The sequence below is a fragment of the Nelusetta ayraudi genome, unplaced genomic scaffold, assembly GCF_046127955.1.
Source record: "Nelusetta ayraudi isolate G7.1 ecotype Tasmania unplaced genomic scaffold, CSIRO-AGI_Nayr_v1 ptg000130l, whole genome shotgun sequence".
NCBI classification, from domain to species: Eukaryota; Metazoa; Chordata; class Actinopteri; order Tetraodontiformes; family Monacanthidae; genus Nelusetta; species Nelusetta ayraudi.
The window spans coordinates 1,026,240-1,051,892 of record NW_027466180.1 but is presented as its reverse complement, the minus strand read 5'-3'; the positions used below and the strand labels follow the sequence as shown (position 1 = coordinate 1,051,892).

Below are 25,653 nucleotides of genomic sequence, written 5' to 3'. Positions count from 1 at the left end.
TTTTTGGAGTTGGGGGGGTGGGGGGTGGGGGTAAGTTGGTGGAGGGGAGGCAGGGCGAGGCTGACATAAATATTTACAGTGAGCATTCAGCGTGAGCTCCATCCATCAGCGGCATCAGAGCACACATGTAATTGATTTGTTTTTACTGGCAGCACTTTGTCTTCTGAGTATCCTAAGTGGAGGTCACTGCTTGCACAGACCTCTAGGGGTGTGTGTGTGTGTGTGTGTGTCTACGCGCGCGGCCCTCTAGTGAGCGTAATTGCCGCGGGCGGCCGACCTCTTGACCTCTCAGGTGCAGAATCAACAGGCGACATCAGCGCTGCATTCACGGGCCGCTTCACAAGACGGGAAAAGTGGCCCTTTTTCTGGCGCGTTTCACATGCAAATAAGGAGCTCTCTGGCGAAAGCAGGTGCGCGTGTGTCTGTGTGTGTGTGTGCGTGCGTGCGTGCGTGCGTTCGAACAGGGCCGTAATCACGGTGTAATTGATTTTTGTTTAAACAGCAAGTGCAGCTTCAAATTGCTGAATGTGATTTTAGAATAAATAAATAAAATAACTGGTGTTCATTTAACAATTTGAAAAAAAAACAAAAACCTCTCCAACCTGCAACTGTTCAAAGTACATAGGGATTATAGCACCAAGTATGTTTATGACAGCATAGACTCTTTAATGTTCTTGCTTGCACCATGAATACATTTAATAATGTGGCACAGAGTTCGATGTCATTCCCTCCGGCGCTGATGTCTCATCGTCAGTGGAATAAGTGAAAAGCAGCGGCAACAGGCAAACAGAACAAATCTCAACGTTTGAAAGCAGATTTAACCATAAATATTTAGAAAGTGCGTTGGTTATCATTCCTGAATTTTTCCAGGGTTTTATGTTTTTATTGCCACACGTTGAAACCATTTTGAAATAGATTTGAGTATTTGAAATACTGGAAAACTGAAATCACAGGGACTTCCATGTCAATCAGTACAGCTTTTGAAGCGATAAAAACGATATAAATACAATACATATTCAAAATAATGATTTTGAAATAATATACACACATTGCAATGTAAAGCATATACAGGATTGAGGTGTCATGACAAGTTTTTAGTGCATTAAATGTGAGGAGCAGCGCAGACCAACTTCATCTCTTCAGTTTGCGGCTTCTTTTTGGCTTGGTCTAATGCTGCCACCTTGTGGTGACATTTAGGAAACACCAAAGTCTGTCAAGTTGAACGGTAAATAGTATCGGCTATCCGGCCTATGACTTTAATACAGGGTGTGGTCGAGGACTTTCACACGTAGCCAAACAGTATTAGGATTCATATTTGGGTGACAACTTGGCTGAATAAGTCAAAAATCTATTTCATGCGATTGCTACTATACATCTTGCTGCTTGAGGAGAAATTGAAAGGAGGAGGATAATCGTTGCTCCTTCCAAAGAGTAAAGTGGATCAAGTGATTTTAATTTGCCGTATTTTGGTCACAAGTTTGCCGCTCCAGTCTGCCATCTAGTGGCCGGGTAAGTCAGTAAACAAAGCTCACATAGATGGTGGACGTTTCCGGTAGTTTCGGCAGCTGGAGCTCGGGAAAGGGGAGTGTTCCATGACTGTCTATGTGAGTCAGGACCGTGTAGGCTTTGACCAACGCTCCCAGCTCCAACACCGAGCTGTGGACGACTCCCAGTCGGGCCTGTTCGTAGTAGGCCGCCCCCAGCTCCCTGCCGAGCAGGATGTCCTGGACCTTGGAGTCCTTCCTCAAAACCGGAAATAAGTCCAAGTTTGTGTATTTGCCCCTGCTGAAGTGATTGGTGCCCAGGCTTTCTCCATTGGTATCGGAGTAGCTGTCAGAGCTCCTCGCTCTGTTCCCGTCCAGCGAGTGCACCACCGGCCTCTGCTGCAAGCTCACCACTGTCACCCTCTCCAGGTGCTGCACGGTAAAGTGGCCGCCCAGAAGAGACGACGACGGCGAGGGAGGCCGGGCCTTGGCCTCCCCGGGGCAGTGCACCAGGGTGAGGTGCCTCACCTCTGAGTTGTTGAGCAGGTGTGCCGCCTGCGTCGGCGAGTCGAACCACACCGTCAGATGTCTGGCCTGCAGCGCCGAAGGAGAGCGCGACTGGGGGCGGTGGAGGGGCGGCAGCGGGATTTCCTTGCTCCGGCAGTCTGCCAGCGACTGCATGTTGCAGGGCTGCGGCTCCTGGCTGCAGGAGTAGTCGTAGAAGCTGTTGTGGACAACGTAGATGAGGCGCACGTCCGAGTGCTGCAGGGCCGCCGACACGCTCAGCAGCGCGCAGAGGAGGCGAGCAGCGGCGGAGAGTGACATCACTGCTGGGGGAGAGGCTCCGGTAGCATCCTCGTGGCGTGAGAGTGATAAGCCTGCAGGGGAGTGCACGCAGCAGATATCAGTGGGAGGCTGCAGTGTGCATGGAAGATCACTCTGAGCTGTACATGTGTACTTTTAAAAAACACAAAGAAGAACCAGGCCTCTTTTCTAACTTGTTTAAATTAGTTTTGAATTAAATTTTAATTTGCTTCTCTGTAATTTTCCGCATGTCAAAAGCTGCGTCTTCACTATTGTTCTCTCTTCACCCTCGTTCTGTTGTATTCTCTCAAAATAATTGTATATCTCTTAATCCATATCAATCTCATCTATGCATATTTTTTAACCTGCTATATCCTATATGTACTTGCAATATATATTATTCATTTCATACCTGCACTTCATAACAACCCTTTTATTTTTTATTCATTTGCACTATGTATATATGTGTGTGTGTGTGTGTGTGTGCGCGAGCGTGTGTGTGTATACATATACGTATATATTGTATGTATGCTATTTAATGTGTATATACTGTACATTTGTATTGAATTTACTGCTAAGCACTTGAACGCTAACTGCATTTCATTGCTCTGTACTTGGGACATGTGGAATGAAAAGTTTATTTTAATCTAATCTAATCAATACAGCTCTGAACTCCCGCACGTACACAGTTTTGTCAGCCATTGTTCCCCCCTTGTCTTTGTTGAGACTTGGCCTGAGGGGCAGATTGCTGCCAGCTGCTCCTACATACCTCAGAAGAAGACTGTGGCAGTGACGGTGGGCCCAGCTGCTGCTAAAGCAATTAAAGTGGTGGCTGCAGCGGTTCTTTTGTGAGCTTTAGCAATAGACTTCACTGACACCCCACCCTGAGATGTTTCCAATGGGAAAATGCGATGACATCAACTCAACAGAATTTATTAGAATTCTGTTGAATTGTTGCATCTAGCGTGCTAAGGTTCGTCGTCGCACGAATCAAACCTCTTGCATCTGTATACAAAGTGACCCGGTATGACAACAAAGCATGTGACAGACCCCACACATGTTTTGTATTACTATGAAACACATAATACGTCATGCCTCCCCTCTAAAAAGAAAAAAAAAACTCCCTCAGATGTTGTAGAAGCTGTGGTTTGTCATTGAAAGTACATTATCTGTCTGCATGACGACAGGCTCGTCCACATTTGACATTTTCCTAACGGGAACTATTGGCATGTAAAGTTAAAATGTCACTCAGTCAAGGCAAAGGTCACGACAGTGTGCAGCATTTTTGTTTATCAAGTCTCTAGATCTATAAAACTCAAGAACCAAGGGGAAAAACACTACAGTGGAGTAACGTAAACAGCTCAAGACAGGAAAAACAAGAGGTTGCAACAGCGCAGAAAGGAGAAGATGTAGAGAGGTTATACAGAAAGGGGTCTGTTTGTTCTCATTGGACACCAATAAACAAACGGCTGACTATTCATCCATCCTGCCATTAAAGCACTGAGTTGGCTGAAGACACTGCAGTCGACATTAAGTTGGAAAACTAACTTTTAGGAAGCTGCTATTGCGTCAGCCGGATTAAAATTAAAAACTCACCTCAAACGACATATGTGCCGCTCCAGTCTCTGTGGTAGTCGGCTGTGTCTCACCACAACGACAAAAAGCGCTTTGTTCCACCCCGTCTCTGTCCACAGCCAAAACCTTCCCGTCGGCGAGTTCTTCTTTGGAAGCGATTTGTGAGAATTTCACTATTACATAACACACACAGACAGGAATGTATGAGCTATGTAATGTAATACGAGATTATACTGAACGATAGACTAACATTCCTTTTTTTTTAAGAAAAAAAGGCAGCAGTTGAGGAGCAGAGACTCGCATCATTGTCGGCCCGTCATGTGTTGCGCATGTCTTTTTAGAGGCAGATTACTCACCTCAAGTATGTCTGTCGCAGCAGCTCATATGAGGACTCCTCAGTTTGAGGGTTCAGCGGGGAGTAAAACTGCTGCATCCAGCTGACGTCATGGGTGTGGGAAGCTTCTCACAGTGGACACTGTGTTACATTTAAAGCGCGGACGAAGATGGAAAATTAAGAACAACCTTGCTCATTTTCATCCTAGTGGGAAAAGTTTTTATCAGAGGGGAGCAAAAGCTCGTTTAACTTCACAACAGTCTGCATCTTATGAGTCTGATGGGTGTTAATGGTATGTTAATTTTTCTTAAGTCCGTTAACAAAACCAGATAAATGGAAAATATCAAGAATATGTATATACAGTATGTACTGTATATGTATGAATGTGTGTAAATGTGTATTTTGATTAAATATAACCCAAGGCTAAGGATAAAAATATTATATTATATTGATATAATATATTTTATAAATATAACATAATATAATATAATATAATATAATATAACGTAATATAATGTAATATAATATAACATAATAGTTTTTTGCTGCTCATAATCCATATTCATATTGATTGTTACTAATTATTACTTATTGGTGATTAGAATGATATATCAGAACTAGTTCAATAAGTAAATGATTGTATATGATATGGTAAATGATATGGATGAGGGGTGGGGTTAAATACTTTTTACTTCTTTCCACTTCTTTTCTCATATGTAAAAAGTTTTTGTTTTTGGAATTTTCTTTTGTGTCTCCGCTACTGTGTGATTATTTCTTTCATTTGTATGTCTTTTTTTTATTTTTATAACTAAATCGAAATTAAAACTACACTAAACAAAGCAAAAACTACGGGAATATTTGGTAATTTCCCGTATTCGTCATGCGAACTGAAGTTGCATTCAGGAACAGTCGGATTTACTTTCTACCTACAAAAACGGTCAAAAAAGAGGCTTCGAAATGTCATTGCGGGCATAACTGGAATCCATTTCGAGTAGGTATTCACACTGACTCAATCTTCACAAAATTCTACAGATACGATATCATGTTTTGTCACCATTAAAATTCTAAATGGCAGATTTACGTGATGTCACAAATCCGCCATCTCGTTGGTTTCCAAAGAAAATATTGGAGCGCTGTGACGAGCCGACAAGGAGGGAGGCGAGGCTGCAGGACTTCCTGTCCTCCTGGTGTTTACACGCTGATGTTTTAGCATAATTTTCCGGACTTGGACTTCATTCGTGCGTGCGAGCTCCGGGTTGAATTTGAGAATGCTGCTAGCCGCATATCCCGTTTTCCTCATCATCGCCGTTTGCTCCGCAGCAGAGATGTCCACCGCACACGGTGAGTAGCTCCATGTTAGCTCCTGTTAGCTTAGCGCTGCTTCGCTTAGTACCCCGCCCCCCCCCCCCACAGTAAATAGTAAAATAAAAATAAGTGCGATGAGTGAGTGTTTCAGCCAATTTCCCCCCTGGATCACTTCAACTTCCAGTACCCAGTAGTTATTTGAATAACGGCCCTCTTCTACTGTATGTGGAAGTCCATGTCGCTAGCTGCACTGCTTGTTGCTGCACTGTGAGGCTGTTTTGTTCCATTACCGCAAAAAAAAAAAAAAAAAAAAAAAAATCGATGACATTATGATGTCATATCGCTTATGATTAGTGATCTGGGAAGTGGCTTTATCTTATGACAGGCAAACAGGCACACGTTAGTTTGATCAGGAAACACACACGATTGGGAACAGATCTCCCTGCCCTGTAGCCTCTTATTGCTGATCTTTTACTTTTAGTATTTCCTCTTTGAGTCTTTCTTCCCCTCCCCCCTCTGCCTCCTCATTTCTCAACTCTCCCTTACTGTGTAGTAACACAGTAACAGATTGCAGCGGCCAAGCGCATGTGAAGTCATGCGGGGGAGGAGGAATAGCACTGTGGTGTTCGATTTATTCAAATCTACGACCCCACCAACACACACACACACACACACACACACACACACACACACACACACACACACACACACACACACAGATTGCCTTAAACTTTAGGACCTGTGTATTTCAAGTGGACACTAAATGGTGGCAGAGCAACAAACTGAGTTCTTTGTCCTGCGCAGGGAAAACGGAAGGAAGTGTTTCGCTATTACAAGTTTAAAAAAAATTCAAACCTCTTTGAACGTCCACCGAGCGCGGACGTATTGTTTCTATTTTGTGGGTTTAGCCAGGTTCATTGTTCACAAACAGGCATGAACACCTCCTGTGACATTGTCCTAGTACAGTATTTACACCATGGGTGTGCATGTTTGTGCATCTGCAAGCATACCAGAGTGTATCTCCTGCTGGGAGGGTTTCTGTGTGTACGTGCGTGCGTGCGTGCGTGTGTGTGTGTGTGTGTGTGTGTGTGTGTGTGTGTGTGTGACCGTGAACTGTGTTGTGGTGGTAGCCCTCAGCGACACCAACACCGGTCGATGCGGTTGTCACCTCTGCAGAGGTAACAAGTGTGTGTCTGAGTCAGAGATTTGTGTTTGTGTCATGGTGTGCAGCCCGTAGGCACGCTGTGTTGTTTTTCTGTGGGCGGCCGTCGTCACGTGCATGAAAGGAAACCATCAGTTCACACAGGAACTGGAAGCGAGAGGTGCGATTCTCTCAAGATTCACAATTCCTTATTCAACTGTATGTACACAATACACACATGTATATTAGATTTTATGTGTGTGTGTGTGTGTGTGTGTGTGTGTGTGTGTGTGTGTGTGTGTGTGTGTGTTTATATCAGGAAGTGTAACATTTTAGTTTAGTTTTAGTTTTATTAGTTGTAGTTTTTATGGCTATTTTTTATTTTATACTGTACTTTTATGTCTCTTTATACTTATGCACATTCAATGCCTTTTTTACAGTTACAGTTAGTACACATAGTTCCCTTGTAAAGCTGCTGTATATGCAAATTTCTCATCGAGAGATATCTATTTATCTATCTGTCTATCTATCTGTCTATCTATCTATCTATCTATCTATCTATCTATCTATCTGTCTGTCTGTCTGTCTGTCTGTCTGTCTGTGGCGCCACCAGTTTCCAGCAGTGTTCACAGGCAGCAAGTCGTCGTCGTGTCTGAAGCAGAACAGACTCACATGACAGATGGAGAAATACAACATCCGCTCCCAGTTTTGCATTCAGTGAACGCTACTGAAAACAACAAGGGCCGTTCACTTCATGCAACTTTGTCAAGGAACACTGAACAAGACCCTTTTTTTTTGTTTGTTTCTTTTCTGCAGATACAAAATGATCTCTTTTGCAAACCCCTTCATAAGCAAAGAAACAAACATCCCAGTGTCTGATTTGAAATTATGCTGTGAACCTTTTAAGAGACGCCGTCAATGACTTGAGCTCTGTGGTGCAGCGGTGAAGCGTCTCCTTCGCCGACTGCACGTCTACCACTCCCCTCAGTTCACGCCTCTGGCACGCAGAAATACTAAATGGCTGGAACATCCTTGTTGTGGCCGGAGTCGGAGCGCTCCCTGTTTATTCAGGGGATCAAAGGAGTGGAAAACCCTCGCTGTTCAGCACTCCTCTTATCGTTTTGAGGAAGTTCACCGGCAAGTTTCACCACGTGGCGCAATTAATGTCTCTTCAGTTCAGCTCTGACTCCAAACCAAAGCAGGAAGAGATGTTGCACAAAGATTCTGTGAGAGCAACAATAACACAACATCCTCTCACAGGCTGACGTTTGTGTGTGTGTGTGCGTGTGCGCGTGCGCTTCTGCTTGTGTGTGTTTGTGTGTGTTTCTGGTGATGTGTGTGTTTGTGTTTGTGTGTGTTTTGTTGGAATGAATGGAAACGTGCCGTCAGAGGAATGAGGCTACGTTCAAAGTCAAGAAAGACCTGAAAGATGATTTAAGTTGTTGCGCGCGCACACACACACACACACACACACACCATTGCTTCTGTATGAGAGTTACTGGTGAGAAAGGTTGTGTGGTTGGAAGTGAGAAATCCCCGAGATGACAAAGGGAGAAAAAAAGCAGATGATTGATGGCATCTTCTCTCTGAGTGCAGTGCGTCGTCTGCTTCTGTGTCCACAGTGGAGCCTCCGACCAACGTCACCTTTCACTGTCACAACATGCACAACGTGCTGAAATGGAGCTACGGAGAAATGGTGCCAGGCCTGAGGTTCCGGATCGACATCGAACCCTACTATTCTGTTTCGAATGAAGAAAAAAAGTATTTATCAGTCTGTCTGTCTGTCTGTCTTTATACAGACATACATATAAATATATATATGTATATTTATATATATGTGTACACACACACACTACCAGTCAAACGTTTGGACACACCCTATGAATTTAGTGTCTTTTCTTTCATTCTCGTGACTATTGACATTGCAGTTTCTCACTGAAGGCGTCAAAACGATGTATGAACGCACATGGAATGATGGAGAAAACAATACAAGTGTAAAATAAATAACTCAAACTCGTTTATACGTTTAAATTCTTCTAAATATCCACCTTTCATAAAAAGCATATTTAGAGTTACTTAATGTGTATACATTACATGTATCTTGCTCATGTATTTGATGTCTTCAGTATCTACCTGCAGGATAGAAAGTTGTGAAGATAAAGTTTTTCATATTCACCCTCACTCGTCCCCGCAGTCAACTCAAACCACAGTGGGTGGAGCCGCCGACCCTCCAAGCTGACCTCTCCCAACTGTGGAATCCCAGCGAGGACTACTTCGTGTACGTCTCTGCAGTGGTGGGGGGCAACAAGTCGGCCGAGGCGCCGCCCGATTGGATCTCCTTCTCCTACTACCACAGTACTAAATCCACTTACAAGTGTGAGTCCAGATCTCGTCTTATCTTACAAGATTGTCTGACCCTAAACCAGTTGTGGGACACATGAGGCCCATTGAGCTTTTTAATATGGCCGGCCCACTTTGGAATGATATTAATAGTCATTCATCCATTCATTCATTCATTTTCCATACCCACTTAGTCCTGAGCTCGGGGTCACCGGGGTCTGCTGGAGCCTATCCCAGCTGTCTTAGGGCGAAGGCAGGGGACACCCTGGACAAGTCGCCAGTTCATCGCAGGGCCATAGAAACAAACAACCATTCACACTCACATGCACACCTACGGACAATTTAGAGTGTTCAATTGACCTCACATGCATGTTTTTGGACTGTGGGATAAAATAGAAATATTTCATCCATATTTTCAGTGTTTTTCAGAGTCTTTTGAATAAAGAGCTAAATACTGTGGGGCTTCAAACACACACATTTTGTTGTACATTGCTGTGTGCAAGTGCTTTTGTTCATTTTCAATTGACAATAAAGCACCTTTTTTCTACATATCCCATGAAATATATTTTGTCCTCCTATGAGGTGGGTCACCAAAAAACTCCATCCATCTGCTCCTGTCCCTAAACTGTGTTGTTTTTTTGTTTTTTTTAACCTAAATACAAATGTTAACGTGACATTGACACTGTGCTGGCTGTCACCCGACTGTTTGCAGGTTTTTTGGACTTTCCACCTGTGAACGTCAGCGTCGAAGAGGAGCGCTTGGTCCACATCCACTTTGTGCACCCCTGGATTTTGTACGGCGGCAGTCTGCCGAACAAAAGTGCAAAAACAGACCTTCCCAAGTTCGAGTACAAGGTGGAGCTGATCAGTCAGGTCAGAACGAGGCCCAGACTCCCATCGAAAAGGCGGTTCCCCCCCAACAGCCGAGTGTCCGTTAACCACAGCGGGTTCTTGTTTTTGCAGAACACGACTCATGACCCTACCTGCGAGAGCCGCTTGTGTTCGGCCAAGCTCCAGGTGCACACTGCCCAGGAGACACACTGTGTCAAGGTCAATGGGAACATGAAGGACATCTCGGTGAAGGGCATACACACGTTCTGCAATGAGCGGCCGAAAGGGCCGCCCATCAAGATCAGTTGAGTTTTGAACTGTTTTTACTGTTTGCCCACCTGGATTTGATGTGCGACGTGTCCCTCACACGCTAGTTTAAACCCTCGTAGAAAATAATGTGGAAATACTCATAACAAGGCGACTGGACCAACCAGCTGTCATACTCAAAATAGACTGATAAGATTATTTATTTATTTCATTTTTAACTCGGCGCTTCCGTTTTGGCAACTGACATCAGCTGCACCACAGCGCCTCCCGGTTTGTCTTTCATGTTTTTGTGATTGTCTGAACTTTCCTGTTTCCTCCCCCACAGACTACACCATCATCGCCATCGTCATTGCCGCTCTCATTAGCTTCTTTGGACTCGTCTTCATTTCCTGTATGGTGTACAGGAAGAAGACCAGGCCCAGCACACATCTACCAAACACTCTGGTCAGTTCCTGTTCAGGCCTTGTCCACACCAACCAACGCGGGTGTCTTTGAAACCAAACTCTTTTTATTGACCTCCGGTTACAAACAAAAAAATTCCCTGTCCACAGTAAAACTATCTCCGTCCGTCCACACGAATTGGCAAAGTCCGCTTCAGGTAATGTAATGCACATGCCAAAGCAGTAGGTGGCGGTATCACTCCTAACTTGGAAAACCGTTTCAGCCGATCGCAAGGCTGAAAAAATTCACGACCGGAAAAATAATGACGGCAAACCGAAGCAGAGTGTTTTTTTTTTTTTTTTTTTTTTTTTTTTGCCCTGCTCAGTGCAACACATGAGCACGAAATCAATCAAATTCAACAACATGTTGATCGGGAGTGGTGTCAGTCAAACGACAAACCGCCGATAAGATGCTAAATAGCGCTAGCGGTGTTTTGGCTCAAATCCGTCTGCTGGTCACGCTCACTAGTCTCCACTGGGTGGAGACACCTCACAGTTTACCGTCACACACTGTGACACTGTTTAACAACGAGAGATTATTGAGGTTTTCCTCAGGTTGTCCTGTCCACACGTGACTGCTGGAACCAGAGTTGTGGGAAAAGTTCCCCCTGGACCAGCGATGCAGTCTAGTTTATTCTAGTGGCTCTGCTCTCCCAGCATCGCACACATCTCTCCGACAGCAGCTGCTTCAAAACAAGAAGCATCGTCATGCTCAGTACTGTATTAAGGATAATGCATCCACATGTAAGTGAGACCACAAAAGACTGATGATGCAGTTGTCTGAATGTAAATGTATTTTAAGCAACACGAGCTCCAGGGCAGTCATTTACAGCTGGGCTTTAATTAGGTGACCAACAGCACAAGACAAAGTATCTTTGCACATTTTTTAGTGGTTGTACGGTAGGACCTTCTCTAGTGGTGATATGGCGTATACCTGCGTATCACGTAAACCAGGCATAAGCAAACTGCGGCCTGGGGGCCATATGCGGCCCGTTTAGCTTCTAAATCCGGCCGGACAACACCACCGTCCTGGACCCCGGTTACAAAACCCATCAGGTTTCAGGAGCCTCCAACTGCGGTGACGTGCGGATGAAAGGCCAAACATTGCAAGAGAAACACGCGCTTTCAAACATACCCGTGTTGGTGTAGACGGCCCCTCAGTCAGTCATGTTTCCGCTCGCGCTCACCTCATTGTCTTTGATTCTGTTTCGAAAGGCTTTCTCCGAGCGCCTGAAGCAGACCCTGGGACTGACCCCCGAGCACGTCTCCGTGTTGAAAGTGGACCCTTTTTCGCCCACCCCGCTCCTGGACAAGGACAGCAACACGCCCGAGTCCATTGTCGTCACGCCCGAGTCCGCCCCCGATGACTTGGATATCCGCCTGCCGATCGGGCTCTCCTGTGAAAACGCAGACGAAGAGGTGAGAGCGGAGGACAACGACGAAGGCTTGCCGGCCGTGTACTTGACCGGGAAGGAGCTGGAGGACGAGGATGAGGACGAGGACGAGGACGAGGCGGGGTCATGCGGTGGGAGCTCCGCCGGCTACGAGAAACGCACAGTGCAGCTGGCCCAGGACGAAACACTGGAGGGCTACCGCTGCCGGCGATCCGGAGAGAACGAGTGACTAAGTGGGCGTCTGACGTCGGGTCAAAGTGAGGTGTTTGTATGAGAAGCTCCGAAACAATTATTACCCAACAGCTTTGATACAAAAAGAGCAGATTCTTGCTGCGTCTTTTTGTTGCTTTTTTTTTTTTTTCACTTTGCAGACGGGTGGTATTTGGATTTAGTACCATGTTTAATGCCAAGTCAGAGCAAAGTCAGGATTCACAAAGTCCTTATGTTTTGTTTGTGCACCTTGCTTTTTGTTTAAAAATGTTTGTGCCCATGTGTCAAATTAGCACATTGTAAAAAAAAAAGAAAAAAAAAAGGGACAATTCAAAGTACTTGCAGAATGAAGAGGACTATCCTAAAAGGTTACAAGTTGTGGAATATTTTCTCCATTGTCACTCTGGACTTCTGCAGTGCTCTGTGCATTGTTTGTAGTGCCTTTGCTCATTGCCCAAAGTAATCCCATCATTGCACGCCTACGTATAATTTCACTTATAAACTGCACACAATACAATGCTAATTTGCACCACTGCACAGTTAAGAACTGCCTGCAGACCTTTTTTATTATGTGACTGATTGTATTTCAGGGAAGGCAAAGCGCTGCGAAAGGACAAAGGGTTGTCGGGTAGATTACAACTGCGGACCTGAATCAGATGCATCTCTGTTAAACAGAATTATATAAAACTATGTAAAAAAAAACCTTTATTTTTTGTTATGCCAATCATCTTTGATTATTGCAACAAATGACAAGCACCAAACGCACAGTGATTAGTGATCCTAATTATGTGTGTGTGTTATGTCACGGTTTGTTTTGTTTTTTTAAAATGTTTTGTTTTGTTTTGTTTTTTTCAATTTATTATCAATACTGGCTGAATGGATTTTTGGCCTATTGTTGTTTTAAAGATGACACAAAATGCAAGATATTATGTATCACTTTTTAAATTCATCTTCAGCCATGAAAAAATGTAGATGCTGCTGTTAAAAATCATCAGTCGGGTCATTTCAGACAACAACGTTTTTGTCTGGCACTCTGGACAGTTGGAAACGAAGAAATTATATTGATTGATTTATTATTACAGACTCAAGGTCCAGTTCAATATTCACTGTGGCCTTGCTTTTTCTTTTTTTTTCTTTTTTTTTTTTTAAACTAGTTTTTAAAGTATTGCTGTTTCAAGAATTTTTTTCGCATGACACTGGAGTGCCTTCAGAATCTTATTGTGTGTGTGTGCCGGTGCGTTTGGGGAAACTGGGGACGTGTTACATGTGACTGTTGCTGTGTGACTCAGTTGAACCGACCGTCAGAAGGGAAGAAGGCAGCTCCACATTGTGCTCGCTGACATTTTCAACCATTTTTTTTCTTCCTCTGGAACCTGTTATTTAAGGCAGTTGGGGATGGAGAGGGGTGGGGGGGGGCACACTGCTTTGTGTATGTTTATATGTTACCTTCCCCTTCATAACATTTGACCTTTTCCTTGTTACAAAATAAAGGCCAAGGACTGTCTGCTACCAGAATGAGGTTCATTGTATCTTCATAAGGTGTATCTATTATTATCTACCACTAATAATATATGTATATATGTGGGTATGTATGTAGCTTTTTTTTTTTTTTTGCTGCTGCGTTTCAGGCTTGGCTGCATCAACAGCATACAAACAAATAGAAATGGTTTAGTTGTTTTTTTCTATTGAGACAAAATGAGAAAACTACTTCTTGCAGTTTTTGTGTTGCACCAGACTTAAGAATGATTCTCAGCGCAGCGCAGTGCAGCGCAGTACATCACAAAAGCATGAGGGCTCCTAAAACTCTCCGCCATCTTAACAAACAAATGAGCGGTAAATTATTCACGTACTCTGGGGTTTTGGACTCTTTCTTCCTCTCCTTCCCGCCGAGCCGCACCTTCCTCTACCGACTCTCACTGAATGTTGCGCAACACCTTCCGCTAAAGACTGCGCTTCCAGGAATAGGCCTGAGGTAGTGATTTAAAAAAAAAAAAAAAAAAAGGTCAACCTGCCCCAGAGACTGACAAGAAAAAAAAACCCCAAGCATGTGCATTCGATCTAATCAGTTCCTGCTTGTTTTTTTTTCCCTTTCTTACTCTATAGATATTTCACTTCCTTATTTCTCTTTTTTTGAATTAATGTATGTGTTTTTTTGTTTTTGCACTATGTCGTTGCTGTAATTACGCAAATTTCACCCAAATTCTCATCTATTCAGATTGAGCACACCAGAAACAAATGTCATCTCAACAACTCATGCATCTTCTGCTGCATCAACGTCACTGAAGCGTTTCAATCCAATTCATGAGGGTCGTTGGTCTCAAAGAGTCTCTGTTGAAGGGCACGCTCACCTCGACCTCCGCGCCGTGCTTGCAAGGGGGGCACAAGGAAAAACAGGAAGTGGCCGCACGTTAAAGGCGCTGCTGTTGCCCACAGCATCAGTCGGACAGCATCGGCACGATGAGCCGTGTGCTGCTGGGAGCCGTGATCCTGCAGAGCCTGGCTGCCACCGCTCAAGGTAACCAACATCCCACCACACACCGCTTTCCACGGCAGAATCTGTTTTAGATTGTGTGTCTACATATATATGTATATATATATATATATACATATATATATATATATATATATATATATATATATATATACAGTAATACCTGAAAAGTTTGAATATCAAGTAAAAGTTGTTTTATTTTGGCAATTTAACATAAAAGATGAAACCAACAAATTTTATTGAGTCATTACACGCAAATTGACATATCTCAAGCAGTTCCTTGTTGTAACTTTGCTAATTAAGATTTTCAGCTTATTAAAACCACAAAGCCACAAACTCAGAAAATGAGAATACTGTGAAAAGCTTCAGTTTTGTAGCTTCAAAACACCTGCAAAAGGGTCCTGAGCCTTTAAAAAGTCTGCATTGGGTTGGCTCAGAAGACTTCAGACATGGGGAAATACAACAACCTTATATACTGTACATGTCTCTTTAGAATAATCAAAACACTTGGAGTGAAGTCTGTTTTGCCTGAGTAACACATTGTACTGTCGTCGACTCGGCTGTCACTGGTTTCCCCTTTAAAGAATTTAATTAGTGACCTTCAGAATTAAATAGACACATCCAATAATAATGATAATAATAATAATTACAAAACACGCAATCGGGACAGCTTGGGTGAAGTCAGCGTTTCGCACGACTCCAACACGTTGAACCCTCTGTGTCTTTCAGAGGCAGAGGCGCTCGCTCCGCCCGCCAACGTGAGCTTCCACTCGGTAGACTACAGGAACATCCTGGCCTGGACTGTCCCCACCAACGGACCACCAACGAAGCACTCACTGCGCTTCTACGTCCAGTGGAAGATGTGAGACTATGCACACATGCACACATCTTGACATCATCATTATCATCATCATCATCATCATCATCATCACAATAACACGAAGGCCGACACACCAGCTGCTCCTGCAGATTCCGAGATCCAGGCTAAAAAAACTTGAATAAATGATATTAATAGTAAGTAAGTCATACAAGAGCTGTGCTTCATCCATTTTTTCAGTGTTTTAAGAGTCGTTTCATTAATTATTAATGATCAACTTGTAACTAATTTTCAATTGACATTAAAGCACACGTTCTCTACATATCCCATGGTATATTCTTTTTCACCTGTGAGGTGGGGCCCATCTGCCCCTGCTCCAGCCCCCTCTGCCAAGTTTTACAACCCACTGCAGCCCCACCAGTCAAAAAAGTTTACCCACCACTGCTCTAATTTCCTAATAGACGGGGAAAGGCTGTCCTGTTTCCTCAAGCTGAGAAAGAAAAAAAACAAAAAAAAAAACATCCTCTTCAGCCCTGCAGCCGTGTCTCGTCTCACCTCCCCACCTCTTGTGCTCGTCTCCCTCCGCCTGTCAGCTACGGAGAGCCTCACTGGGCGGACGTGGCGGGCTGTCAGGGCATCCAGAGGCTGCGCTGTGACCTCAGCAACGTCACCTCTGTCACCAGGGAGTGGTACTACGCCAGAGTGCAGGCCACCACCTCCTCCTCCTCCTCCTCCTCCACCTCCTCCAGGACCTCCAGCAGGTCGCCCTGGACCCTCTCCCCGAGGTTCAGCCCTCGCTGGGACAGTGAGTTCCTTCACGCTTGTCTGTATCTCCGCCTGTTATTGTTCCCTCCTCCCTGTCTTCCAGTGCAAGATCTAAACCTACAGAAAAACTATAACTACACCTGTACCCAAAAATCCCTCCTAAAGCCAAAATCACCCCGCCGCCGCTGAAGCTGAATGTGATGGAGCGAGGAGTCAGCGTCCGCGTGAAGCCGCCCAAACAGCATGTCCTCAAGATGCCCAGCAGCCTGCAGTACCGCATCTACCTCATACACCCCGGTGGGAAGGAGGTAGGCACGCACTTCTGTGTATTGCCATTGCACATGATGTATAAAAGGGCAATTAGTACATGTTATGCATTCTACAACACTGAACACTCAGTCTTACACTTGACACAGCAACATCAACGCCACCTGTCTGGCTTTAAGAAGCTCGCTGGCGTTCTAGTTGCTGTGCATCTAACGGCAGCCAAGCAGCGTGAGGTGAGAGTAGCTGAGGAAAAGAGGAGAGTGGTGTGATGGGTGACGTGTGTTGCTTTGATTAAGCTTAGTTCCAACTAGTTTGCTGTTGAATGTGCGACAAAAAAAAACAATACGAAAACAAGTCTTATTGTAAACACATTTGTCATGTTTTGTTAAAAAAAAAAGAGAAACAACACAGGAAAATGTGAGTCAAAAAAAAATGTTTGTTTGTTTTTAATCAAAATTTAAAGAGTTGTTAGATTCAAAACACACAGTGTCAGACCTGTCAGTCTTCAGTGTCTAATCTGCACACTCAACATCTGCTCTATGCCCTCCAGGAGCTGTTTGCCATGGACTCCAACAGGATCACACTGAACCACCTGAGACACAGGACCAAATACTGCCTCCAGTCCCAGACAGTCATTGTCTACCAGGCCAAGAGCAGCGCCCGAGGCCCAAAGAAGTGTTTCACTACGCTGTAATGAAGACTGCCACCGACCGGAGAATCTCATCATGTCAAGAGCAACACTAACATTTCTGCATTCAACTCTTTTTATCCTTCTACATAAGAGTTCACAGTAACCCAGCCTGACACTATTTTTTTGACATTGATCAGAGTTAAAACAAGTTTTGCTCTAATTTTATACGTCTTTTTAAATGCATGTCATTTTCAAATGGCTGATCACAAACCAGCAAATTAAAGTATATAATACCCCCCCCCCGTGTGTGTGTTTGTACTGTATGTGTAGAAAGAAAAATGCGAGGCCAACACTTTGAAAGACTTTCAGCAGGTGAAGCTTTTAATTTATGTATCCTGGAAATATGTTTTTGTTTTTTCGTTTTGTTTTTTTAAATAAAAAGTTGTTAGCATGATTTCTGGTTGAAAATATTATTTTCAATCCAATGCTCACAATTCAGTCTGTCGTCTTCAAACTTAACGATCCTTCAGAAAAACAAAATATAGAGTCACAACCCTGCTGGTTACACTGTAATAAATAGAAATGGTAATGATTGTACAATCACACAACACAACAGCAACACACCAACCTACATCTCATCTACGTATTCTAGTAGTGTAAATGGGCACCTTTACAAAACACGTGTAGGTTTTACCACTTTATAAGTCCTTGTGTTGTTCGACTTGTTAAAAAAAAATCCAAGAGACAGAGAGAAAGAGAGGAAAAAAAACAACTTAGTAACTTAAGACCTTTTTTTGCATCAAGTATCCTTATTTTTTAAATGAAGTCATTTGGTCAACAATAAACTGAAATCAGTCAATGACCAATGAAAAGAAAAGAAAATCCTTCCACAAGGGCATGCGTGTTCTTCAGACCTACCTGCAGAGTGATAAAACCCCCACCCACAAAAGTAGAGCATGCTCAGGAGGAACGGAGGAAAAAAAAACAAAAACAACTGACGGCATAATAAAAAATAAAAAAAATTGTTCATGTACACCGAATGTTGACATGCGCAACAGAACGATAATTGTTCGTGACTGGGCTTGTTGTTCACGTCAACACAAAGCCATCAGGGCTGCGCTGGAAAATATGTACACTCAATGGCAGGGAATGTTGATCAAACAAACGGTTTGTCCCAACATCTTTGAGCTTTTCATTAGGTTTCACGACGGCTGGTCTATTTTTTTCATAATTTCATTTTGAGCAGAACCTGAATAAAGCACAAGGGACCATAAACAACATTTTCACCTGGGTGCTTGTCATCAGATTACAATCAGGAGGAGAGTAACATTCACTTCTTCTGTGGCATTTTTAAAGGGTTGAGGGAGAAGCTCAATAACAGATACGCTGGAAAATGATTATTCCCAAGATGCAGGATCATCATTTAGTGTCGCAACCAAACAAACAAACAAACAAATACACACTATTATTTTATTTTTTTTAAATGTATGTACCAGAACTTATAGGGAGACATATCTATTATTCTTTAAAGTGCACAAGTACCAAATAAAACCAAATACTCATCTTGTACCTGCACCGCATTCAACAGAGCAGCAAAACTAAAAAACAAAACAAACAAAATAAAGTAAAAAAAGAACTCTGCACCCATCAATTTTCCAATGCAGAGGTGAACTGTGGACGGCCCAACTCCAGTCACACACACAGAAATGCTCATTTTCAAGCCCTTTGAGTTCAGAAAGTTTTTGAATGGTTTGTGTCCCTGCCAAATAATTCCTCAGACGAGCGCCGTCGCCAACTGCACCCTGGCTCAGCTTTGTGTGCGACATCTGACACGCCAATTTCAAACTTTCACACTAGTGTCTAAAACCACGAATCACTGCTGAGTTACAGTTGTACATCTCACAAGGTGGCTACTGCCCTGCAAACAGTCAAACACGTTACCAAGAAACTTTGGCATACACATGGAACGACAAATGAACAAAGACCAAAAGTACCAAAGAGTTAACACAATCCAAACTCATCAACACAAAATTTGTTCAGATGTGACTGGCTGGAGTACTGATGCATCACACTGGCCCACTTCCTCAAACGGAACACTCGCCCCTTCATCAAACTAAACTGTCCAAACATTTCCTGTTTGTGTCTGCAACCAGCGACGCGTCTGGCAAGTTTAAATGAGAAGAGAGGGGGGGGAGGAGCCAACAACCCCAGAACAAAACACAGAGGGGTCCTCGCTGGTAGAGGAGGACAAGATAGCTGGTCTCAGAGCAGCGAGGTTATTGCTACGTGGAAGAATCTTCTAAATTAGAAAGTGTGCAGAGAAGCAAACACCGTTCAAACAGAGGCGACACACAGACGCCAGTCTGCTGCGCACAAACAAAGAGGATTTAAAAAAAAAAAAAAAGCACAAATTTTTCCAGAAATTATAAAAGGAGGCTACGTTCAACTGCAGGGTGAGATGTGTAACACTGGCTCTGCACAAATGTTCTAGCTTAGTCCAGAAATCATAGCAGCAACAGTGGACTGCAGCCCTTCGTAGGCTTGTCCAGATCGTACGTTTGCAGCCCAATACTCTGAAAAAGTGGATATTTATTCCATTTTATGTTAAATGGGAATTAAAGTAGGAAGCCTTTCTTTCTAATGACCGTGAAAAAGAAAAACAGCTTGATGGTAAGAATCCATGCTTTTTACTCCTGTTCTAATAAAACAGAACACTAAAAGCAACTGTGGGGGAACAGATTTAACAGCTCATAATTCTGCATAATTTAACATCAACGACTGCAGAAAGGACGTCATGAAGCGACTCGCCAATTACAGAAACCTTCTATAAACCTCTTCATAAAAATTAAAGTTCTCATGTCTGATGTCAGTAAGCCTCTTTACAAGTCAAAAAAAACAAAACACGCACACCATCAATAAATATGCAGTGACAGTCGTAGCTAGCTGTAATATGTTCGACTGATACTAAAACGGTGTAAAATTGAATGCGTTGCACTCTTAACACTGTGGGTTTCAATGTTCAAGTTAACCTCTATACGTCTAGGCCTACTGTTCGTCAACGTGAAGATCTGTGCCGAGTGAACAAGCCACTGTGGAAGAAATGCGTGGTGCATTTAAGACACAAGCGTGGCTGCGGTAAATGTCAGTGCTCTCTAGCTCCCACCGTGTGGCTAAGACGAGGATTGGAAAGACTGTGGAAAGAGACGCCGCCTTTGGCAAAACGCTAAACGCACATGGTGGGTGGGTGGGGTGGGGTGGGTGGGGGGGTGGACCTGATGTGAGCAACGCCGGTCAGGACCAAAACTGTCTAGAATAGTTTGTGCATCCCTAAATCTTCAACGCTACGGTGGAAAGATGACGAGGATACATTCAAAAACGGCGTCAGGATCTACTTCTTTATTTGTTTACCTTGTAACTTTAAAAGGACGCAGGCCCAATGTGACGGCAGGGGAACTCGGCAGCCCATTTCTAGCTCTTATTTAAGCCCTTGCTCCACTTTAACAACTTCTTTTACTTCCTGTCCGGTTGCTCGCTGCATTTGCGGGAGAATGGGCTGCCTGAACAAAGTGTGATGCTTGACCTCGTGACGTAATCCTCAATTTGGAATTTCTTTTTTAGGTCAGAGAGACTGAAGTTGGAGACGCATCAGCGGAGGGGATAAAATGTGAGGCTGCTTTCCTCTGCTGAAGTTTTAGTATTATTACAACAGTGACGTTTGAATCAAGTCAAATTGAATCAAGAGGCGTCAAACAGCCCAGCGACATTTAGAGTGATAGGAACAAATTGGACGTCGGCTCCGATGGGAATTAGTCAATGCTCAGAAAACACTTCTCAGGTCCAGCACTGCAGAATTTTAACATGCTTTGATTTTTTTTTTTTCCAGGTATGTTTTTTTTTTTATACACAGGAGGAGGATTTTTTTTATTTTTTTTTTAATTTGTCACCAAATTTGCAGAGTCATCTCCTTGAGCAACTGCTGCTTGCATTTTAGCTGCACGGTGCAAGATGTTTATTTTTCCTGAGTAAGTGGTTTCCAGAACAATCCAGGGCAACTCCCCTTTCAGGTGATCCACACCTGCGTCTGTTTCAGCATCCTGAGATGATCCAACTTAAAAAAAAAAAAAAAAAAAAAGGAATCCAAAAATAATAGAAAAATCGAATGTGCTATTAAAACGCAGCGAGGTCCCTGATCTGATGATACTGGGGGCTACAGAGGAAGAAAAAAAAAACCCTGAACACGAAGCCAACACCTCCATCCTTGAAAGAAATGCAACGTGTCTGAATACAAAAGAGATGAGAAGGAATGGAGAGAAGAGAGAGGAATGGAATACAAACAACTTTTCTCTCGTTCCTCTGCTGCCGCCGCCGCCGCCGCCGCCGCCGCCGCCGCAGTGGTGCTTCGGTGGTGTTGACGACGTGGAGAACCACAAGATGCGTGGTCGAGTCCTTGGGAGGGCGGGGACGTTAACCGAGCTTGGTGATCTGTAGATCTCCTTCTATCCGTACCGCGTCGATGGAAGGCAAAGATTTCACTTTGTGGTAAAAGTCAAAGAGCTGATGTCCGTCCACGAATATCCGGAACCTCTGGTGCTCGCAGTGGATCTCGATCTGCAGGACGGACAGACGGAGGGACGGACGGAAGGAGGGAGAGAGGGAGGAAAAGAAAAACAAAGAAGAGGGGGGGAACAGATGAGACGACAGCGCTGCAATAAACTCCCTGGCAGAGAGTGTTTACACATCAAGTCGGCAGTGACGCTCGTGCAAATAAAGCTTTGATTTCACAGGTTAGCTGCGGTCCAAAGGCTCAGTGAGGCAACTGTGGTGCTTAATACTCAGTAGCAGAATGTCAAAGATAAATGAAGATGTTCACCCATTAATCCTACTTGTCATTACATAACCAATTCAGAACGTAATCCAAACCAGGCTTCAAATTTGGGTCCTGGAGGAAAAATGACTGTCATAAAAAAAAAAACGCCAACCTGAGAATCTATTCTGAGACCCTTAAAATGAATGCACGCGTTTAACTATCCCACACAGTCTCAATGGAGGAACGCAATCTTGGTTTAAGTGGGATTCTTCCATCTTTGTCCCCCCCCCCTCCCCCAAACCCCATGGCTCACCCAGCAGAAAACAGCTGGCCTGCTCTGCAAACCGCAGCACATCATGTGGGCGTCCACGCGCCAAAACGCCTGGCGTGTTCAGAGGCGGCGTGTGCGCTGCTGCGGCCTTAATCTGCAGCCCTGCAGCTTCTGGCAGCGTCACGACTGGCCTGACCCGCTCACTCATGGCCGGACTGACCGCAAACAGAGACACGTTCTCGGGCCGAGTTATGCAACCACACATGCGTGAAGCTGCTAAAAAAAACAAAAAAAACAACGTCTCAAGCTGGTAGTAGTGCTTAGTAGTGGTACTAAGAGGTAGGACTTCTACATGACAGTGAGTCTGGCTGGTCAGTGGGCTCACTTTTGAAGCGAGAAGCGTCGCTGTGTATTTTTAGCTGTGCATGTGTGCAGAGTTATTAGAGCAGAACGTAAAGTCGGAGCTGACGAGTCCTCGGGTCTTATGAGAGTTAATCATGATGCATATGACGCTGCTGCTGCTGCTGCTGCTGCTCATCCTTCCGCCACTCCGTCCAACCCCCACAGCTCATCAGCTGTCGGCCCCAGACCGCTTCGCAACGCAGTGTTTACAGCAAGAGGGTTACTGTGACGTATCTTGGAAAGCATTTCCTGTTTGGCTGCGGTCACCATACAGCAGAGGACAAGCACGTTTCTGTTGGAGGATGTCGAGCTCTCTCCATCTGGCTCACACAGCTGACAGCGTGAGATGAAGAGGACGTCGCGGCCGCAGGAATTTGGAAAGACTTTCCAACTTAATAAATAGATCAGAATATTATTTATGTCTATAACTGTAGACGCAGTAGGTTTAATAGACTAAACTCGAAAAGAGTCAAAAGGCCAGGTCATGATTTTTGCAGGAGGCTGCGAACAGAGGGCATCTGATCTTTAACAAACAGTCCATTTTGAGTTCAGGTAAAAGATCAACCACAGGGTGGGGGTGGGGGTGGGGGGGGTTGTCTTATGACTACAGCTGCGGAGCAAATTCTCAGCTTTTGGAACCGCAAAAACAGAAAAAGAAAAGATAAGATCATTCAGCAAAGCCTCCGCTGATCACAGAGCCACAGTCAATTCCAAGTGCATGTGAAAGAAGGTATTTACCCTGAAAGGCTGATCGGGGATGAAGGGGAAGTAGGCGGTGGACACCTCCTCCCCGACCCATTTCCCAGAGAGGCGGGCGCAGCGCAGGAACTGGCGGTCGGTGAAGCGGGCCGTGAGCTTCAGGGCCACGTCGTGCGGTGGCTCCTCCTTGTCCGAGTCCCGACCGCAGGTTAGACTCACAACGAAGCTGTGTGGGGTTAAGGTGGGTGAGGGGGGGTGGTTGAGTGGTCAGACAGGCAGCATATGAGTACAGCATTGCTAATCCGGGATCAGTCATACACATAATTCTGCTGCGTAGGAGGGGCGCAGCAGTTGTCTGTTAATTATCACTAATCCCTGATGCTAGTTTGGGGCTTTTCTTTTGCTTTGCCTCTCGCTCACATCTGTGTCTGCGTCTCTTTGGTGTGCACAACCAGTCCCGAATCCTGCAGGAGCACTGAAACAAACACTCGCATTCACATGAACTTTGCCACTTGGGCCGGTGGAGGCGGTGATGTCATAGGGAGGTTTTGGGCTTCACAACAGAGTTTCCATGCCGGGGGAAGAGAAGGACCCACCCAGCACCCCCTTCCCTCCTGCTTCTTTCCCCTCTTATACCCCCATCTGGTCGGTGTAGGGGGGGAACGCCCTGCTGCCTGTGCGTGCACACGCAGCAGGAAGCCACCAGTGTGAGTGTGTGTGTGTGTGTGTGTGTGTGTGTGTGTGTGTGTGTGTGTGTGTGTGTGGCAGCCCAGGCAGGCATTAGTCAGTGGAGTGACTGTGCAAGACGAGCTAAAAATAAGATAAGAAAAGATGAAGATGAAGGAGGCAGCCACAGGTCCAGATTGCAGTCGCACCGCCCGGGCTGCAGGTAACATCTACACGGCTGATCTCACCTCTCGGGCTCCAGGTCCACGATGCCCATCACGATGATCTTCTTGCCCGGCCGCATTCCGCCCCGGATGCGTCCGCTGAAAGGCACCGTCTGCGTAACGTAAAAGCCACATGCGCGTTTAATGAGACGCAAAAGACAACAAAAACAAAACAATTTATATATTTTAAAAAAAAAAAAAAAAAAAAAAAACTGAAAAAACCACGGGCTTGTGTACCAGCAGACGGGGTAAATCCTTGTCAGGTGAGATGAGGCCGGGGTTCCCCAGCGAGTCGTTCAGGTGCTCGTCCTCCACATTCTTCAACACCTTCGGTGTCAAAAGACACAGGATGCAAACTGTCAATCAGCTCATCAGGGAAGATAGAACCCCCCCCCCCACACACACACACGCGCGCGCGCGCACGCCGGACCGACGTGCTCGATCACACGCACCGTGCGTGTGGCCTTGTGCGCGACTGGAGCCGACAATGGCGAGGTGGCACCCGCCCGGACCTCGGCGTCTTGTCCTACGGCGAATTAGCCTCCGTGGTGGCACAGCCGTGATCACACACACACACACACACACACACACGGAACCGGCGGGACCCAACCGAGTGGCACCGCGGCCTCTTAAAAGCCCCTCGCGCTCACATTTCCTAGGCTACATATTGGATTTCCAACACATCATGACAGAGGAGTCGCCTCCTCCTCCTCCTCCTCCTGCGGCGGACAAACGACGCCGCTGCGCCCCCGAATCAGAACCTACCGGGTGTTGGCCCGCTCAAACCTGTCCCCCCTCATCTCAATCCCCGCAACAACAACAACAACTACAAAAAAAAAATAAAAACAATAAAGCGACATATACTTACTATCTCGTCGTTTACCGCTGCCTGCACCGCCATCTTGAGCCGAGTCGCGCAGGATGCTGATTAGGGGACGTGCAGAGGCGGCCCAGCTCGCCCTGCTCGCCCTGCCTCCTCCTGCCTCCTCCTGCCTGCTGCTGCTGCTGCCCGCCGGGGGGGATCGCACCGCGTCTCAGCGTCGTGGCACTGGCGCCGACAGACAGGATATTCCTGCTCCTGCTGCTCTTCCAGCCTGCCTTGGTCGGAACTGGGTCCTGAACGCAGCAGGAGGAGCGGCGCCTCGCTCCTATCGCACTGCAATGGGTGGATAGCTGCTGACGTGTGCTTTATAATAATTACAGGGCGAAAGCTTTAATCCCCCACAGCCTGCTGGAGAAGGCTAATCAAGACAGATTTGCCCTCAACCCTTCACCTAATTAAGCAACGGGCTGTTTGGGAATTAAAACAAACAAAAGTGCATTCTATCAGAACATTTTTTTCTTCTTCTAATTATTTTCTTTCTTTCTTTTTTTTTTTAATTGGTGGGTGGGGTGGGGCAGGACAGGACTGCACCCCTGTTTCATTTGACTGTGACACAGATTGTTAGTTTTTTTATTGATTTACTTTATCTGCAGGCCCAGTCTTGT

The 25,653-nt window shown here is 45.0% G+C and overlaps 4 protein-coding genes across 6 annotated transcripts; 2 read left to right on the top strand and 2 right to left on the bottom strand.

Annotated features, from left to right (window-relative positions):
* Positions 1–641: 641 nt before the first annotated feature.
* On the bottom strand, positions 642–4,544 carry LOC142904628 (uncharacterized). Of its 2 annotated transcripts, none has more exons than XM_076050850.1 (3): positions 4,220–4,544; positions 3,885–4,036; positions 642–2,362 (listed from the first exon to the last, which is right to left on the bottom strand). In XM_076050850.1, the coding sequence occupies exon 3, from the start codon at positions 2,307–2,309 to the stop codon at positions 1,515–1,517; it is 795 nt and encodes a 264-aa protein (XP_075906965.1). In that variant the 5' UTR covers positions 2,310–2,362; positions 3,885–4,036; positions 4,220–4,544; the 3' UTR covers positions 642–1,514. The 2 variants fall into 2 exon arrangements, with proteins under 2 accessions (XP_075906965.1, XP_075906966.1); XM_076050851.1 differs by having other exon boundaries at positions 3,885–4,009.
* A 796-nt stretch (positions 4,545–5,340) lies between these two features.
* Positions 5,341–13,640, top strand: ifngr1l (interferon gamma receptor 1-like). The gene is made up of 7 exons (XM_076050849.1): positions 5,341–5,538; positions 8,266–8,404; positions 8,838–9,019; positions 9,696–9,856; positions 9,947–10,118; positions 10,407–10,525; positions 11,737–13,640. The coding sequence occupies exons 1-7, from the start codon at positions 5,466–5,468 to the stop codon at positions 12,142–12,144; spliced, it is 1,254 nt and encodes a 417-aa protein (XP_075906964.1). The 5' UTR covers positions 5,341–5,465; the 3' UTR covers positions 12,145–13,640.
* A 670-nt stretch (positions 13,641–14,310) lies between these two features.
* LOC142904629 (interleukin-22 receptor subunit alpha-2-like) lies at positions 14,311–17,550 on the top strand. The gene is made up of 5 exons (XM_076050852.1): positions 14,311–14,640; positions 15,346–15,478; positions 16,027–16,238; positions 16,364–16,506; positions 17,016–17,550. The coding sequence occupies exons 1-5, from the start codon at positions 14,583–14,585 to the stop codon at positions 17,157–17,159; spliced, it is 690 nt and encodes a 229-aa protein (XP_075906967.1). The 5' UTR covers positions 14,311–14,582; the 3' UTR covers positions 17,160–17,550.
* lgalslb (lectin, galactoside-binding-like b) lies at positions 17,457–25,329 on the bottom strand. 2 transcript variants are annotated; one of them, XM_076050855.1, is made up of 5 exons: positions 25,034–25,329; positions 24,403–24,483; positions 24,190–24,278; positions 23,315–23,501; positions 17,457–21,704 (listed from the first exon to the last, which is right to left on the bottom strand). In XM_076050855.1, the coding sequence occupies exons 1-5, from the start codon at positions 25,064–25,066 to the stop codon at positions 21,561–21,563; spliced, it is 534 nt and encodes a 177-aa protein (XP_075906970.1). In that variant the 5' UTR covers positions 25,067–25,329; the 3' UTR covers positions 17,457–21,560. The 2 variants fall into 2 exon arrangements, with proteins under 2 accessions (XP_075906970.1, XP_075906969.1); XM_076050854.1 differs by having other exon boundaries at positions 24,403–24,492; positions 25,034–25,327.
* Between the last annotated feature and the right edge of the window lie 324 nt (positions 25,330–25,653).

Excerpts from the sequence above, each read along its gene's own strand:
- LOC142904629 (XM_076050852.1), top strand. The coding sequence starts at position 14,583 with ATGAGCCGTGTGCTGCTGGGAGCCGTGATCCTGCAGAGCCTGGCTGCC. Across the intron at positions 15,479-16,026 it reads TTCTACGTCCAGTGGAAGAT|CTACGGAGAGCCTCACTGGG; the intron begins GTGAGACTATGC and ends TCCGCCTGTCAG. Across the intron at positions 16,239-16,363 it reads GTTCAGCCCTCGCTGGGACA|CCAAAATCACCCCGCCGCCG; the intron begins GTGAGTTCCTTC and ends TCCCTCCTAAAG.
- LOC142904628 (XM_076050850.1), bottom strand. The coding sequence starts at position 2,309 with ATGTCACTCTCCGCCGCTGCTCGCCTCCTCTGCGCGCTGCTGAGCGTG.
- ifngr1l (XM_076050849.1), top strand. The coding sequence starts at position 5,466 with ATGCTGCTAGCCGCATATCCCGTTTTCCTCATCATCGCCGTTTGCTCC. Across the intron at positions 5,539-8,265 it reads AGAGATGTCCACCGCACACG|TGGAGCCTCCGACCAACGTC; the intron begins GTGAGTAGCTCC and ends CTGTGTCCACAG. Across the intron at positions 10,526-11,736 it reads CACATCTACCAAACACTCTG|GCTTTCTCCGAGCGCCTGAA; the intron begins GTCAGTTCCTGT and ends CTGTTTCGAAAG.
- lgalslb (XM_076050854.1), bottom strand. The coding sequence starts at position 25,066 with ATGGCGGTGCAGGCAGCGGTAAACGACGAGATA. Across the intron at positions 24,279-24,402 it reads AGGATTTACCCCGTCTGCTG|ACGGTGCCTTTCAGCGGACG; the intron begins GTACACAAGCCC and ends TACGTTACGCAG. Across the intron at positions 23,502-24,189 it reads GTGGACCTGGAGCCCGAGAG|CTTCGTTGTGAGTCTAACCT; the intron begins GTGAGATCAGCC and ends AACCCCACACAG.